The sequence below is a fragment of the Bos indicus x Bos taurus genome, chromosome 1, assembly GCF_003369695.1.
Source record: "Bos indicus x Bos taurus breed Angus x Brahman F1 hybrid chromosome 1, Bos_hybrid_MaternalHap_v2.0, whole genome shotgun sequence".
Lineage (NCBI taxonomy): Eukaryota > Metazoa > Chordata > Mammalia > Artiodactyla > Bovidae > Bos > Bos indicus x Bos taurus.
Window position 1 is genome coordinate 86040869 of NC_040076.1, and position 17486 is coordinate 86058354.

A 17486-nucleotide genomic window follows, 5' to 3' on the forward strand; every position below is an offset into this window, starting at 1 on the left:
TTCAGTTGCTCAGTCATGTCCGAATCTTTGTGACCCCATGAACCGCAGCACGCCAGGCCTCCCTGTCCATCACCAACTCCCGGAGTTTACCCAAACTCATGTTCATTGAGTCAGTGATGCCATCCAGCTATCTCATCCTCTGTCTTCCCCTTCTCCTTCTGCCCTCAATCCCTCCCAGCATCATGGTCTTATACAATGAGTCAACTCTTTGCATGAGGTGGCCAAAGTACTGGAGTTTCAGCTTCAGCATCAGTCCTTCCAATGAACACCCAAGACTGATCTCCTTTAGGATGGAGTGATTGGATCTCCTTGCAGTCGAAGGGACTCTCAAGAGTCTTCTCCAACACCACAGTTCAAAAGCATCAATTCTTCAGTGCTCAGCTTTCTTCACAGTCCAACTCTCACATCCATACATGACCACAGGAAAAACCATAGCCTTGACTAGACGGACCTTTGTTGGCAAAGTAATGTCTCTGTTTTTCAATATGCTATCTAGGTTGGTCATAACTTTCCTTCCAAGGAGTAAGCGTCTTTTAATTTCATGGCTGCAATCACCATCTGCAGTGATTTTGGAGCCCCCCAAAATAAAGTCTGACACTGTTTCCATTGTTTCCCCATCTATTTCCCATGAAGTGATGGGACCAGACGCCATGATCTTCATTTTTTGAATGTTGAGCTTTAAGCCAACTTTTTCATTGTCCTCTTTCAAGAGGCTCTTTAGTTCTTCACTTTCTGCCATAAGGGTGATGTCATCTGCATATCTGAGGTTATTGATATTTCTCCCAGCAATCTTGATTCCAACTTGTGCTTATTCCAGACCAGTGTTTCTCATGATGTACTCTGCATATAAGTTAAATAAGCAGGGTGACAATATACAGCCTTGATGTACTCCTTTTCCTATTTGGAACCAGTCTGTTGTTCCATGTCCAGTTCTAACTGCTGCTTCCTGACCTGCATACAGGTTTCTCAAGAGGCAGGTCAGGTGGTCTGGTATTCCCATGTCTTTCAGAATTTTCCACAGTTTATTGTGATCCACACAGTCAAAGGCTTTGGCATAGTCAATGAAGCAGAAATAGATGTTTTTCTGGAACTCTCTTGCTTTTTATGATCCAGTGGATGTTGGCATTTTGATCTCTGGTTCCTCTGTGTTTTCTAAAACCAGCTTGAACATCTGGAAGTTCACGGTTCACATATTGCTGAAGCCTGGTTTGGAGAATTTTGAGCATGATTTTTACTAGCGTGTGAGATGAGTGCAATTGTGTGGTAGTTTGCCCATTCTTTGGGATTGCCTTTCTTTGCGATTGGAATGAAAATTGACCTTTTCCAGTCCTGTGGCCACTGCTGAGTTTTCCAAATTTGCTGGCATATTGAGTTCAGCACTTTCACAGCATCATATTTCAGGATTTGGAATAGCTCAACTGGAATTCCATCACCTCCACTAGCTTTGTTCGTAGTGATGCTTTCTAAGGCTCACTTGACTTCACATTCCAGGATGTCTGGCTCTAGGTCAGTGATCACACCATCGTGATTATCTTGGTTGTGAAGATCTTTTTTGTACAGTTCTTCTGTGTATTTTTGCCACCTCTTCTTAATATCTTCTGCTTCTGTTAGGTCTATACCATTTCTGTCCTTTATTGTGCCCATCTTTGCATGAAATGTTCCCTTGATATCTCTAATTTTCTTTCTAATCAACTATATCCAGTATAAAATAAAATAGTTAAAAAAATAAAAATTGTATTAAAAAAGAAGAATATTTATAATAGAGCTATTCATAGTTTCCCCAAACTTAAAACAGTCCAGGTGTTCATCATTACGAGAACAGATAAACAGAGTGTGTTATATTTATTATAAGGGAATATTATTCAGCAATAAAAAGAAATGAACCATTGATACTGCAATATGGATGAATATATAAAACATGAAGCTGAGTGAATAAAAAGGCTAACATCAAAAAGTACAGATTTTTATCCATCTGGGTGCAATCAGGAGAGCGAAAAGTCACACAGTGATTTTATAGAGAAGGCTCAATAAAAGAATTATTAATTGTAACAGGATGGAGTAACAAGAGGCTGGCTGTTAAGAAGTAAGTAAAACTGTAAAGAATGTAGAAACAGCAGATATAAGAACAGTTACTATCATTAAACCTGAGATAGTGAGCCCCGGGAGGAACCTTCTCACCCAGCCCTGCCAGCTAAATGAATGGCAAAGTCATTGTGCTGGTTGAACTTGTTGGAAATCTGTTCTCTTTGGGGCCAGGGAAATCTATTAAAGGGGTGATGTCTCACTGGGGGCACTCTGTTGCCAGTTTCTCAAGTTAGGGTGGGGGTGGATGCTAAGGAGAGCTGCTACTGTGCACAGCAGGAGCTGGGACTTGGAGAAGCTATAAGCACTGCAGGAACCTGATGCTGGAAAAACTGCTTGAGATGCAGGATCTGGCTGCTGAAGAAACTGTGTATGCTTGCAGGAACCTGCCAGGTGAGCACACTGAAACCAGGGAGAAAGAAAAGGCTTTTCCCCTCCTGCAGTGTCTCTCCTGTGCCCTTAATTGATAAAGCTTGATGGTGTGCCAACTGCCAAAAGAGAAAAATTTAAGGGCCAATATCTGTTTTCACAGAGCAGCAAAATGGGTGAATTTGAAGCTGAGAGGCAACAAATTGTCAATATGGTAAATATGGCATGATATAGTCTCAATGTTGTTCTATTTATTTGAAGTTTTAAAAGAGAGGAAACTAATTTATGATAGAGAAAATACTAGAACAGTAAGTTACCTCTGGGAGGTTAGAGGAGGGTAAGAGCAGAGACTGAGTGGATAAGCAAGAAGAAACTTTTTGGAGTAGTGGTGATGTTCCACTTCTTGAGCAGAGTCTAGATTAACCTGGTATATGCATCTGTAAAACTCAAGATTTGTGTATTTGTATATAAATTTACCTATAGAGGGAAGAATGTCAACAAAAGTCGACATATGCATAGTGAAGCATTTAGTAGAGAAGTGTATTGATTACTGCAATTTACTTTGAAATGCACCAATAAATAACATGGATTGATAAATGGGTAGACAGATATGTGATAACACGAATAGTCAAACATTCATGGTAGGACCTAGGAAACATCTAGATCCAGGGGATAATGGTGCTCACTGTAAAATTATTTCAGATTTTCTGTATGGAAAGTACTTCAGAATTAGATGCTGGAAGTAAAAGATTACCTTAGCTGTTGAGGGAGAATGAATTTCAGGGGAACAAGAGTAGAAGTGGGCAGATTGTTGAGGATGCAATTACAGTGGTGCAGTAAGAGATGATGATAGTCTAAATTGGAATGGTGGCAGTGGAGATGGGGGAGAAGTCATAAAAGCCAAAAGAAGAAGATGTTTTAATAGGGAAGGAATAGCCGAGCTGAATGTAGCCCAGAAAGCAGAAGAAGTTAATGATGAATATAGCCATTGGAATATGAAGGATATTGATGGCAACACGAGCAGTGTCTGAGCAAAATACACTAAAAACAAATTTTTAAAAAACAAAAAAGATTAGGTGAAAAAAATATTCTTCTTAGACATAGACACAAAAATGCACAAAGAAACTACCAATATCATGAAAAACACTGCCATAATTCAATAAGAGAAGACAATCTAATGGGAAAAAATGGGCAAAAGATATGCTATAGAAATTCTTTGCAGAAGAAATGTGATGTTCAGTCACACTCATAATTATTTATTTGTCAATAAACAATGAGATAATACATTTTTCTCCTTAGGTTGTAAAATATTTGATACTTCATAACATCCAGAGTATGCAAGAATACTGTCATACTTACTCTATGGGTATCCAAGACATTTTGAAAGAAATCTAGTGTTATCTATAAAAATAAAATCATTTATACCTGTTTTCCATTAATTTTGCTTGTAAGAAAATGTCATGCATACATACATAAGTGTGTAAAGTTATATCTTATTCACCAAATAAAACACTAACTGAAATTGCATTCCAATTTTGGAGATATTAAAATATGAAAATAATTATACTCTATAATTGATGGGCTAGAGTATTTTAAAAACATTAATTATAGCATTGTTTATAGAGTTAAAATTGATTGATAGTACTGAATTTTAAGCTGCCATTAAAAGACCAAAGATGTAACGTACTGATGTGAAAGCATGGCCACTGTTGTTAAATGAAAAAATGAATTTGCAAAAGAATGTTTTTTGTTTTATTTCTACAAGAAAAAATTTATATATATAGCTTCATTTATATATATATATATCTATAGCTTCATTTTAAAAAATGCCAGTAGGATAAATGCCAAAATGTGGCAACCTTTTGAGAGTGAGATTGGCATCAGATCAGATCAGATCAGTTGCTCAGTCATGTCCGACTCTTTGCGACCCCATGAATCGCAGCACGCCAGGCCTCCCTGTCCATCACCAACTCCCGGAGTTCACTCAGACTCATGTCCATCGAGTCAGTGATGCCATCCAGCCATCTCATCCTCTGTCATCCCCTTCTCCTCCTGCCCCCAATCCCTCCCAGCATCAGAGTCTTTTCCAATGAGTCAACTCTTCACATGAGGCGGCCAAAGTACTGGAGTTTCAGCTTTAGCATCATTCCTTCCAAAGAAATCCCAGGGCTGATCTCCTTCAGAATGGACTGGTTGGATCTCCTTGCAGTCCAAGGGACTCTCAAGAGTCTTCTCCAACACCACAGTTCAAAAGCATCAATTGTTCGGCGCTCAGCCTTCTTCACAGTCCAACTCTCACATTAATACATGACCACAGGAAAAACCATAGCCTTGACTAGATGAACCTTTGTTGGCAAAGTAATGTCTCTGCTTTTGAATATGCTATCTAGGTTGGTCATAACTTTCCTTCCAAGGAGTAAGCGTTTTTTAATTTCATGGCTGCAGTCACCATCTGTAGTGATTTTGGAGCCCAGAAAAATAAAGTCTGACACTGTTTCCACTGTTTCCCCATCTATTTCCCATGAAGTAATGGGACCGGATGCCATACTTCATACTTATATGTATTTTTATTTTTAAAACAAAGATCACATTATTTTTGCAAAACCAAATATCTCTTAATATTTTAGCCTGAACAACCTAATTTGAATGAAGTTATCTACTTGGGAATGAAATAGTAAAAAGGTAACATCTACTTTAGCATTTGGGAATTAAATTGATTATTTCATGGTCAGTGACAAGGCTTGTAAAACTTTGGGTTTTGTTTCTAAATCTAGATCCAAATGAATACAGTTATAATCTGGAAACTGTAGAATTGAATTGGATGATAGAAATACTGTGGCGATGAAGGGGAGAAGCAGGGATATTATTTAAAGGTGGAAAGGTAGAATTTGGAGGATGCATGGATATTTTGTCCAAAATTCAACATGGATACAATCATCATCCTGAAATTCAGAAAACAGAAGCCTTGAGTTATGGGAAATGGGACTATTTGCAGGGATTTGGCTGCCAAAGTTCTTATGTCAATGGGCCTAGAGGAGTACCCAGCAAAGACAGCTGCAATCATGCATTTGGCAGCTACAGCTGACACTGAGAAGGGTGGATCAACAGATTGGCACAGGCCAAGGCAGCTGCCTCAGTATTCACATTTTAAAATAATTGTTAAAAAAGACACTGCTATAACAATTCTCAAGTATAAATAATTATGCCATCTTAATATATGCTAGATACTAACATTTTCGTTAGCATGGATGATTAAGCTACTATGAAATGAAAGATGATCTCTATAAGCTCTAAGTTATTTAAGCTGTAAAAGTCCATTATTTCATATAGGTCAAAATTCCCTCTATAAGTTGTTTTCTCGCAACCACCTTGGAAACTTAGGCATTGTAGAAATAGAGATTAAAATACCTTACTAACTCTTGTCTTTGAAGTCACTATTTCTAAGCCCGAATGATTAAATACATGGAAAACCATGTGAGCACAAAGAGAGAAAGCTACAAAAGAGGATTTCAAAAATATAGTGACAAACCAAGGGAAAAAACATTTTCAAGACATTTGAGGAAATAGGAATGTGAAAAGCTATTGATCACAAAGATATTTTGATACTGTTAATTTTGTTAGATGCAATAATGATACTGGGTTTATGTCATAAAACATTAATAAGCTAAATGTTGGTGATGTATACTTAAGCAGTTACGGGTGAACTGTTAGATTTGTGTCTTATTTTAAAATGCTTCAGCAAAAGATATAGATGAAGCTAATATGGCAAAAAAAAAAAGTGTTAAGGTGATGAGTCAGTTCAGTTCAGTTCAGTCGCTCAGTCGTGTCCGACTCTTTGTGACTCCATGAACCACAGCACCCAAACCCATGTCCATTGAGTCGGTGATGCCATCCAACCATCTCATCCTCTGTCGTCCCCTTCTCCTCCTGCCATCAATCTTTCCCAGAATCAGGGTCTTTTCAAAAGAGTCAGCTCTTTGCATCAGGTGGCCAAAGTATTGGAGTTTCAGCTTCAACATCAGACCTACCAATGAACACCCATGACTGATCTTCTTTAGGATGGATTGGTTGGATCTTCTTGCAGTCCAAGGTACTCTCAAGGGTCTTCTCCAACACAACAGTTCAAAAGCATCAATTCTTTGGCACTCAGCTTTGTTTATAGTCCAACTCTCACATCCATACATGACCACTGGAAAAACCATAGCCTTGACTAGATGGACCTTTGTTGACAAAGTAATGTCTCTGCTTTTTAATATGCTGTCTAAGTTGGTCATAACTTTCCTTCCAAGGAGTAAGAGTCTTTTAATTTCATGGCTGCAATCACCATCTGCAGTGATTTTGGAGCCCAGAAAAATAAAATCAGCCACTGTCTCCACTGTTATTTGCCATGAAGTGATGGGACTGGATGCCATCATCTTAGTTTTCTGAATGTTGAGCTTTAAGCCAACTTTTTCATTCTCCTCTTTCACTTTCATCAAGAGGCTCTTTAGTTCCCCTTCACTAGTTCCTTATGGCAGTTCCACTTTCTGCCATAAGGGTGGTATCATCTGCATATCTGAGGTTATTGATATCTCTCCTAGCAATCTTGACTCCGGCTTGTGCTTCTTCCAGCTCAGCGTTTCTCATGATGTACTCTGCATAGAAGTTAAATGAGCAGGGTGACAATATACAGCCTTGATGTACTCCTTTTCCTATTTGGAACCAGTCTGTTGTTCCATGTCCAGTTCTAACTGTTGCTTCCTGACCTGCATATAGGTTTCTCAAGAGGCAGGTCAGGTGGTCTGGTATTCCCATCTCTTTCAGAATTTTCCAGTTTATTGTGATCCAAACAGTCAAAGGCTTTGGCATAGTCAATAAAGCAGAAATAGATGTTTTTCTGGAACTCTCTTGCTTTTTCGATGATCCAGCGGATGTTGGCAATTTGATCTCTGGTTCCTGAGTATATGAGGATATATATTTAAACTTTATAAAAGTTTAACTATGAACAGCTAAAATAAAACTCAGAAAAGGGGAAAAAAGCAACAGATAGTGAACTATTGGATTAGCAAAATTAATTGATCCTCAGGATGCCATGGTAGGGGTTTCCCTGGTGGCTTTCGGTAAAGAATCTGCCTGCAATGCAGGAGACCTGGCTTCAGTCCCTGGGTTGGGAAGATCCCCTGGAGAAGGGACCGGCTACCCATTCCAGTATTCTGGCCTAGAGAATGCCATGGACAGAGGAGCCTGACAGGCTATAGTCCATTGGGTAGCAAAGAGTTGGACACAACTGAGCGACTTTCACTTTCACATGCAGTGGTAGAGAGTATTCCAGCCAAAGAACACCCCTCATTGCAGAAAGCATAGTTTGAGACCTGTATCTTAGTTTAGGTTCTTTCTGGTTCCGTCCAGTTACCCCTTCACTTCAGGGAGCTTCAGTTTATTATCTAGGAACTGAAGGGATTAAATTAGTTTACTGTTTTGTCCTTTCCAGTTCTGAGAAGCTCTACAACACAGGGCATAAACTCAAACACCTATCGGTGCCAAGTAGGTAATCCAAATGAGTTAATTGACGTGTTGGCCATTCTAGATCTCCTTTTTTGAGATTAGGAAACAATACAAGTTTTTGTGCGGAATTAAAGATTTTACACATGTTAACAAATGAAAATGTAAAGAAAATAAAGGTGTAGGAACTCTGCGCTGCAAGTCAGCCACCTCTGCGCAGCTCACGTCTGCGGTTAGCTAAGATTGTAAGCTGGAAGACCAGAAGTTAAAACAGACGAGGATCAAAACATCCAGCAATGTTTCCAGGGAGTTAATTCTGCTTCAAAATCCCTGTCTACTTCAGTCTACCGAGATTTCACCTACGAATGAAACTTAAACGCCACTTGAACATTCTTTTCCTCAGCTTTCATCTGCCGCCTGGCGCAGTGCGGATCCGTGCCTTGCGGGCCCCGGGAGACCGCAGGCGCCGGAGTTTACAGCCCCCGGGACTCGAGCCGCACGTTGAAGGACTGTTATGCCGGCACCTGGCAACCCCACGGAAACTCTGCGGCTACTGCTGCTGCTAAGTCGCTTCAGTCGTGTCCGACTCTGTGCGACCCCATAGACGGCAGCCCAACAGGCTCCCCCTGTCCATGGGATTCCCCAGGCAAAAACACTGGAGTGGGTTGCCATTTCCTTCTCCAACGCATGAAAGTGAAAAGTGAAAGTGAAGTCGCTCAGTCGTGTCCAACTCTTAGCGACCCCATGGACTGCGGCCCACCGGGCTCCTCCGTCCATGGGATTTTCCAGGCAAGAGTGCTGGAGTGGGGTGCCATTGCCTTCTCCGAAGGAACCTCTGGAAGAGTAAATTGATTCTCTTCCCTGGGTGCTCAAGAAGAAAAAGTTGCCCTGGATTCAGGGACAGTGTTCTCGACCGGAAGTTTTGCCTCAGGACGTGAGCGCTTCCGGTTTGGTAACTAAGGGCGCGAAACGGTTGCTAGAGCTCGGGTAGCAACTTCTCCGGAGCTTTGCGATTTCCTGGGGTTGCCTCAGGTGCCGCTCACGGGTGAAATGAGAAGGTGGCTCTTTCTTCTGCACTTTTTCTGAGGTCCCCTATCTATTTGTCATCATGAGTAGTGAATTCCTGGCGGAGCTGCGCTGGGAGGATGGGTTCGCTATCCCGGTGGCGAACGAGGAGAACAAGACACTGGAAGAGCAGGTAAGGATCAGGTGAAGAAGGCGAGGTGGGCGGGCGAGGGGAGAGGGGGCCTTTGGGGGAACTTTTCTGGTTGGCAGAAATACCCAAACTCTTTTATTTCTCTCGTTCCTTCCCTAATGCCATCTTTTCTCGGTTTACCTCTTCGGTACCATCTCTTTCTTTGCTCATCTGCTAGCCCTTTTCGGTTCTTGCTAAGCGTTGATATCAATCAATCCATTGAAATGATAATTGGTATACACGACTATAAAGTTTGAATCTTTGCTCCCTTCTCTTCCACTTCTTGCATTCATTTGCAACCTCCTGAGTAGTAGAGGAAAAAAGCACCGGCTTTTTCCTGCCTCAGAATTAAGCGCGGTTTGCAAAGTGACTTCTGAGATTTGCGTAGCAACAGTTATTTGCGGATGTTTGCAAACAAAACACGTATGGTTAACTTTTCTTTTTGAGTTTCTTCCTATGATATTTGAAGTGATTCGAGGAGATGTTTTCAAGAGGGATGTTCTAGTAAGTATGTACATTGTGCAGTTTACAGCTTTTCAAAGTGAGGATTAAGTTGTCACAGAACGGTATAAAAATATTTTACGTTACAAGGGCGTATTTGGGGGATTCCCTGGTTGCTCAGCGGTAAAGAATTCGCCTGCCAATGGAGGAGAGGCTGTTCCATCCCTGGGTCCAGAAGATCCCATGGAGAAGCAATAGCAACCCACTCCAGTATTCTTGCCTGAGAAATCCTTCCGTGGACAGAGAAGCCTGGTGGGTGTAGTTCATGGGGGTCGCAAAGAGTTGGACAGGACTTGGTGACTAAACAACAACAAAGGAGTATTTTAACCAGCTTGCAACCAAAGCGTGGTAGTTGTTAAAAATAAAAACTGTAACCAGATCAGGAAACTTTTAAAGACCTTGAGCAGTCAGTCTAAAGTTCTATCACATGGCAATGTGTTGTGTGAAAGAGTCCAAGAAGAACCTATGATGCTTACACTGCTTTAGAGAATGGAAGACGAGGTCTTATCTCCTCTGAGAAATGAAAATGAAAATCCTCCGTTCTGCTTCTTGAAAATATATTTTTAAAAATATTCTTACTTATTTACTTATATCTAACTAGATGGTTTCAGATTTTGCTTTTTAAGTGAAGAACTACATTAGGAAATATAAGAGATCTAGCACTGAATACTGAGGAATAATAATGTTAATAAGTATCCAGTCCTGGGTTCAGATCCTGTATATCAGCATTGAGTCAGTTTCTTCTTATGTAAACTGGAGATAAGTAAAATAATCATTTCACAAGGTTGTTATACTGCTCTAAGGACATTAATATAGGTTAAGTTCCATTAAAATGTTCTTTTTGGGTATTATTGCCATAATATGTCTTACAGGATTTTAAATATTTATTACTTGAATTAGCTATTTTTAAAAATATTAAAGAACAATTAAAGAATAATGAGGACCACAATCACGTCACCTAATAAACTCTGATATTAAAAAAGCAACTCTTGAAAGTTTAAAATATTCAAACAGAAGAAAAGGGTATAAAATAAAAAATACAAGATATTCTCTCCCCAGAATACTCACTGTTGACCATAGATGTGACTATCATGGCTTAAACAAATATCCTAGACATCATGATCTACAGGTATATAGACAAAAAAGACAGGAGTATTATAAAAATAAGATCCTATGTGCTATTTTTAGCATAGAAATTTAATTTTACTTGTGTTTAAGAGGAGAAAATGAAAGAAATTGTTGACTATCAGTGAGTGTTACTTGGTTATAAGAGATAGTGGTTGCAAAAAAATTTCTGTAACATTAAGAAAAACTAAATTAAAAAAATGAAATGGTTAAATTAAGTGTTTCTAAAAATTTCTTTGCTTCATTTGTAGACAGTATGAGTTGACTCCCTGATCTTTCATTTTGCATCTTTGAAATGAAGAGATTAGCCCTCCTACCCTTTCTGCTACCTTCTTTTCTCCATTAAAAATAGTGGTTTTATTATTTTTATATATCAAGGTTTATTTTATTTGCATTGTATTCAATGCTCTTAATTTACTACAAGTGTTTAGTCTTAATTTTATATTTAATATGATTTAATGGTCTTTGATACAGCTACTTTACTAAGTTTATCTTATTTTGAAGTTTTCACTTTTGATTCATCTTTTGACTGGTTGGATACTGTTCATGTGTGATTGTTTCAAAAAGGGCCCACAGTCTGTGCTTTGCCTGTCTGGTTCCTTGCACTGCCTGCTTTAACTTTATATTCCTTAAATCATAGGATCGGATCATCAGGATACTCTCTCTCTGCCTTACTACTTCCTCCTGGAATCCTGTGTTTCCCAAAGTGGACTGTTTTTCCAAAAGCCTATTTCCCAGCTGTTAACTTGTGAATTCACTTTATTCCTTTACTTGGTTGATGGTCTATTTCCTACATCATATATCTTCATTTGTTCTTGAGTCATTCCCTTATTTTGATGAACTACTTTCTTGTGTCTCCCTAAGAAGTGTCTATGTGAGGTAAACACTCTGAATCTGAAAATATTTTTATTTATCTTCACATTTGATGGTAATTTGGCTGGATAGAAAATCCTAGATTAAAAATAAAATTTCCACAGAATTTATCAAGAATTTTGCCCTATTGTCTTTCAAGCAGTGTTGATGGTGAATAATCGTACATTAAAATGATTTTCAGGTATTATTTTTTTAAATTCATTTCCATTTCTTTGTAGTTTACTTTTTCATTTTCTGGAAGCTTTTAGAGTTTTGTTTCATCTTTACATAGCAGTTTTAATTTTGGCAACTATATCATCATATTTTTAATTTTCAGGTTATGTGCTTGTTGCTTTTTTGTGTCACATGGTCTTGTTTTAGGAGTATATTATCAATTACAATCTAAGTGTGTATGTATGTGTGTGTCTTTAGTTCTTGTCTTTTTTGTCCTGAATTATCTGTTTTCTTTGGAATCTTTTTATCCTGATGTCCCATACATTATGTAAGTTTTCAATAAGTAGTTGGTGATCCTTGCATATCCTTTTATATTTAAGAAAGTGGCAGTAAAATGTTGTTTGGGAGCTCTATGGGGAAGGAATTATCAAGTTGTGGAGAATTAATCATTATGCTTTAATTTGAAAAGCAGATTCTTTTGTTTTGGGTTAATTATGCAATGATAAAAGTCATAATTGACAAAGAAAAGTGATAAAGTACCAAACAACACAACAGCCAAATACATAATAGTAAAAGCTATTATAAATGCTAGTAGACCTTGACAAAAATATGCAGTGAGGTACTTCAATATCTGGACTTCCAGGTGGCGCAGCGGTAAAGAATCTGCCTGCCAGTGCAGGAGACACAAGAAACCCAGATTTGATCCCTGGGTTGGGAAGATCTCCGGAGTAGAAAATAAAAACATGTTCCAGTATTCTTGCTGGAAAAATTCCGTGGACAAAGGAACCTGGTGTGCTACAGTCTGTGTGGTCACAAAGAGTGGGACATGACTGAGTGACTGAGCGTGCGCGCGCGCACACACACACACACACACACACACACACAATAGACAAAAATAAAGATATACAATATATGAATAACACAACAAAAGTAAAAACAAAGAGAACATATATCCTTTAAGTATAATATGTTCATAAAACATTTACAAAGGTACATTATGTTACTAGACCAGAGCAAAAACCTAAAAATGAACGATTAACCTTAAATACAGTATGCTAAGTGAAATAAGCTGGACACATAAGGACAAATACGTGATATGGTTTGGTAAGATATGATTACCAAAGGTATGATTCCACCTATATGAGGTAACCTAGATAGTCAAATTCATAGACATAAATTAGAATGGTGATTTCCAGGGGCTGGAGGTAAAAAAGATGTGGGATTAGTATTTAATGGATACAGAATTTCAGTTTGGAAGGATGAAAAGTTTTTGGAAATGGATGGTAGTGATGGTTGTACAATGTGTGGATATACGTAATGCCATTGTACTTAATATACACTGAAAAATGTTTAAAATGGTAAATTTTATGCTATAAGTATTTACAACAATTAAAAATTAATGATAAAAATTTTATAAGTCACATTTTCTGATCATAAGCCAACAGAATTAATAATAAACAGTTTAAAGGATTACTCTCCATTATTACGGACTGAATGTTTGTGTTCCTCTCTCAGTAATTCATATGCTGAAGCCCTAACTCCCAATGTGATAGTCTTTAGAGGTGGGGTCTTTGGGAGGCAATTAGGTTTGGATGTGGTCTAGATGGGGTGGGGACTGGGATTAGTGTTCTTATAAAAAGAGGAAGGAGATCTGGAAAAGGTTGATCCTCATGCCAATCACCAGAAGGGTAGTATCAAAGAATCTGCTAACCATCGGACGATTGCACTCATCTCCCATGCTAGTAAGGTCATGCTTAAAATCTTACAGGCTGGGCTTCAGCATTATGCAAACCAAGAACTTCCAGATGTCCAAGTTGGGTTTAGAAAAGGAAGAGGAACTAGAAATCAAATTGCCAACATTTGCTGGATTATAGAGAAAGCAAGGGAATTTCAGAAAAACATCTAACTCTATTTCATCGACCATGCTAAAGCCTTTGACTGTATGGATCATGACAAACTGTGGAAAGCTCTTAGAGAGATGGGAATACCAGACCATCTTACCTACCTCTTTAGGAACCTGTATGTGGGTCAAGAAGCAACAGTTAGCACCCTGTATGGAACAACTGATTGGTTCAAGATTGAGAAAGAAGTACGACAGGGCTGTCTGCTGTCACCTGTTTATTTAACCTATACGCTGAGCGTATCATGAGAAATGCTGGGCTGGGTGAATTATAAACTGAAATCAAGATAAGCAGGACCTCAACAACCTCAGATATGTGCTGATGGCAGAAAGCAAAGAGGAACTAAAGAGCCTCTTGATGAGGGTGAAGGAGGAGAGTGATAAGCTGGCTTAAGACTAAATATTAAAAAAACTAAGATCATGGCATCTGGCCCCATTACTGCGTGGCAAATAGAGGGGGAAAATGTGGAAGTAGTGATAGATTTCCTCTTTTTGGGCTCCAAAATCACTGCAGACAGTGACTGCAGCCATGAAATCAGAAGACGTTTGCTTTTTGGCAGGAAAGCAGTGACAAACCTAGACGGTGTGTTGAAAAACAGACATTACTCTGCCGACAAAGGTCTGTATAGTCTAGGCTATGGTCTTTCCAGTGGTCACATACGGTTGTGAAAACTGAACTATAAAGAAGGCAGAATGCCAAAGAATTGATACCTTCAAACTGTGGTACTGGAGAAAACTCTTATACGTCCCTTGGACTGCAAGGAGATCAAACCAGTCAATCTTAAGGGAGATCAACCCTGAATATTCACTGGAAGGACTGTTGCTGAAGCTGAAGCTCCAGTATTTTGGTCATCTCATGTGAATGGACAATTCATAGGAAAAGTCCCTGTTGCTGGGAAAGATTGAGGGCAGAAGGAGAAGAGGGTATCAGAGCGTGAAATGCCAGGATGGCATCACTGATACAATGAATATGAGTTTGGGCAAACTCCGAGAGATGATGAGGGACAGGGAAGCCTGGTGTGCTGCAGTTCATGGGGTTGCAAATAGATGGACATGACTGGATGACTGAACAATCAGAAGAGTAAGAGAGACCGTGGTCTTTAGAGGTAGGGCCTTTGGGAGTTCTAGATGGGCGGGGAGGGCTCCAATACTTTGGTCACCGGATGCAAAGAGCCAATTCATTGGAAAAGACCCCGATGCCCTGATACTGGGAAAGATTGAGGGCAGGAGGAGAAGGGGACAACAGAGGTTGAGATGGTTGGATGGCATCATCAACTCAATGGATTTGAGTTTGAGCAAACTCTGGGAGATCGTGAAGGACAGGGAAGCCTGACATGCTGCAGTCCATGGGGTTGCAAAGAGTTGGACATAACTGAGCCACTGAACAATGACAACAAGATATAGGGGAGAGGGGATTGCACTGGGATTAGTGCTCTTGTAAGAAGAGAAAGAGAGACCAGGGCTCTTTCTGTCATGTGAGGGCACAGTGAGAAGGCAGTCATTTGCAAGTCAGGAAGAAAAATTTCAGTGAAACCAAATTGACTGGTGCTTTGATCTTGGACCTCCTAGCCTCCATAATCGTGAGAAATAAACTTCCATTGTTTTAGCCACCCAGTCTATGATTTTTTGTTATGGCAGTCTGAGCTGACTAAGATAGACGTCTTAAATGCTTAGGCAAGTTTCTCAGAAATGTATTCTGAATTGTTGTTGTTGTTCAGTCACCCAGTCATGTCCAACTCTTTGTCCCCCCTTGGATTGTAGCACGCCAGGCTTCCCTGCCCCTCAGCATCTGGATAGCTTTATATTAAAGAGAAATTGAAAGTGAAAAAAATCACCTTTTAGAAAACAGTAAAAGGAAACTATTTTGTACCCACATCCATGTGTTCTCATTCATGTCCAGCTCTTTGGACCTCATGGACTGTAGCCCACCAGGCTCCTCTGTCCATGGAATGAAAAACAGCAAAAATCTTAGAGAAAACTTGTAGTTTTAAATTCCTTTATATTTAAATCAGTGTCTTAGCTTGGGTTGCTATACTGAAACAACATAGACTCAATAAAAAACAGACATTTATTTCTCAAAATTTTGAGGGCTAGAAGTCAATATCAGGGTGCCATATTAGGTGAATATATTGGGCGAGAGCCCTCTTTCTGGCCTGTAGATGGCTGCCTTCTGGCTGTGTTCTCACATGGCTAAGATAGAGTGAGTTCTGGTCTTTCTTCCTCTTCAGTTCAGTTCTGTATCTCAGTCGTGTCCAACTCTTTGTGACCCCATGAATCACAGCAGCCAGGCCTCCCTGTCCATCACCAACAACCAGAGTTTACTCAAATTCATGTCCATCGAGTCGGTGATGCCATCCAGCCATCTCATCCTCTGTCGTCCCCTTCTCCTCCTGCCCCCAATCCCTCCCAGCATCAGAGTCTTTTCCAATGAGTCAACTCTTCACATGAGGTGGCCAAAGTATTGGAGTTTCAGCTTTAGCATCATTCCTTCCAATGAACACCCAGGGCTGATCTCCTTCAGAATGGACTGGTTGGATCTCCTTGCAGTCCAAGGGACTCTCAAGAGTCTTCTCCAGTACCACAGTTCAAAAGCATCAATTCTTTGGCGCTCAGCTTTCTTCACAGTCCAACTCTAACATCCATACATGACCACTGGAAAAACCATAGCCTTGACTAGACGGACCTTTGTTGGCAAAGTAATGTCTCTGCTTTTGAATATGCTATCTACGTTGGTCATAACTTTCCTTCCAAGGAGTAAGTGTCTTTTAATATCATGGCTGCAATCACCATCTGCAGTGATTTTGGAGCTCCAAAAAATAAAGTCTGCCACTGTTTCCACTGTTTCCCCATCTATTTCCCATGAAGTGATGGGACCAGATGCCATGATCTTAGTTTTCTGAATGTTGAGCTTTAAGCCAACTTTTTCACTCTCCTCTTCACTTTCTGCCATAAGGGTCATGTCATCTGCATATCTGAGGTTATTGATATTTCTCCCAGCAATCTTGATTCCAACTTGTGCTTCTTCCAGCCCAGCATTTCTCATGATGTACTCTGCATAGAAGTTAAATAAGCAGGTGACAATATATAGCCTTGACATACTCCTTTTCCTATTTGGAACCAGTCTGTTGTTCCATGTCTAGTTCTAACTGTTGCTTCCTGACCTGCATATAGGTTTCTCAAGAGGCAGGTCAGGTGGTCTGGTATTCCCATCTCTTTCAGAATTTTCCACAGTTTATTGTGATCCACACAGTCAAAGGCTTTGGCATAGTCAATAAAGCAGAAATAGATGTTTTTCTGGAACTCTCTTGCTTTTTCGATGATCCACTGGATGTTGGCAATTTGATCTCTGTTTCCTCTGCCTTTTCTAAAACCAGCTGGAACATCTGGAAGTTCACGGTTTACATATTATGGTGCTAATTTTCCCACAGTTATCTCTAAATCACAACAGTATTTTATAACATTTAAAAGATCAGTAGATTTTAGAAATTCAAATGGATATTGAAAGAAGCAAAGTAAATGAAAATTTTATTTTCTTTTGATTTTATATTTTTAATATGGTAAAAACTTAGTAGGACTTTGGTTGATCATAGCATTTATTATTTACAGTTATCAAAGCTGCAAGATGAAAGGTCAAGCATGCAAGATCAGCTCCGTGACTATGAAGATCGAATTAATGCTATGACTTCTCACTTCAAAAATGTTAAGCAAGAGTTCTTGTTTACCCAGGTACAATACTGATTGAAATTCACATTGAGTGTATCATGTGTAGTCATGGAACATTTCACATTGCATTTACATCTGTGATTT

At 39.4% G+C, this 17486-nt stretch overlaps 1 protein-coding gene across 1 annotated transcript in view; it reads left to right on the forward strand.

Moving 5' to 3' along the window:
* Window positions 1-8815: 8815 nt before the first annotated feature.
* The window catches only part of CCDC39 (coiled-coil domain containing 39), a 54236-nt gene continuing 45565 nt past the window's right edge, over window positions 8816-17486 (forward strand). The window contains exons 1-2 of the mRNA XM_027540321.1: window positions 8816-9130; window positions 17286-17405. Of these exons, the coding sequence (XP_027396122.1) occupies window positions 9041-9130; window positions 17286-17405 (210 nt within the window). The 5' untranslated portion in view covers window positions 8816-9040. The remainder of the gene's footprint in view (window positions 9131-17285; window positions 17406-17486) is intronic.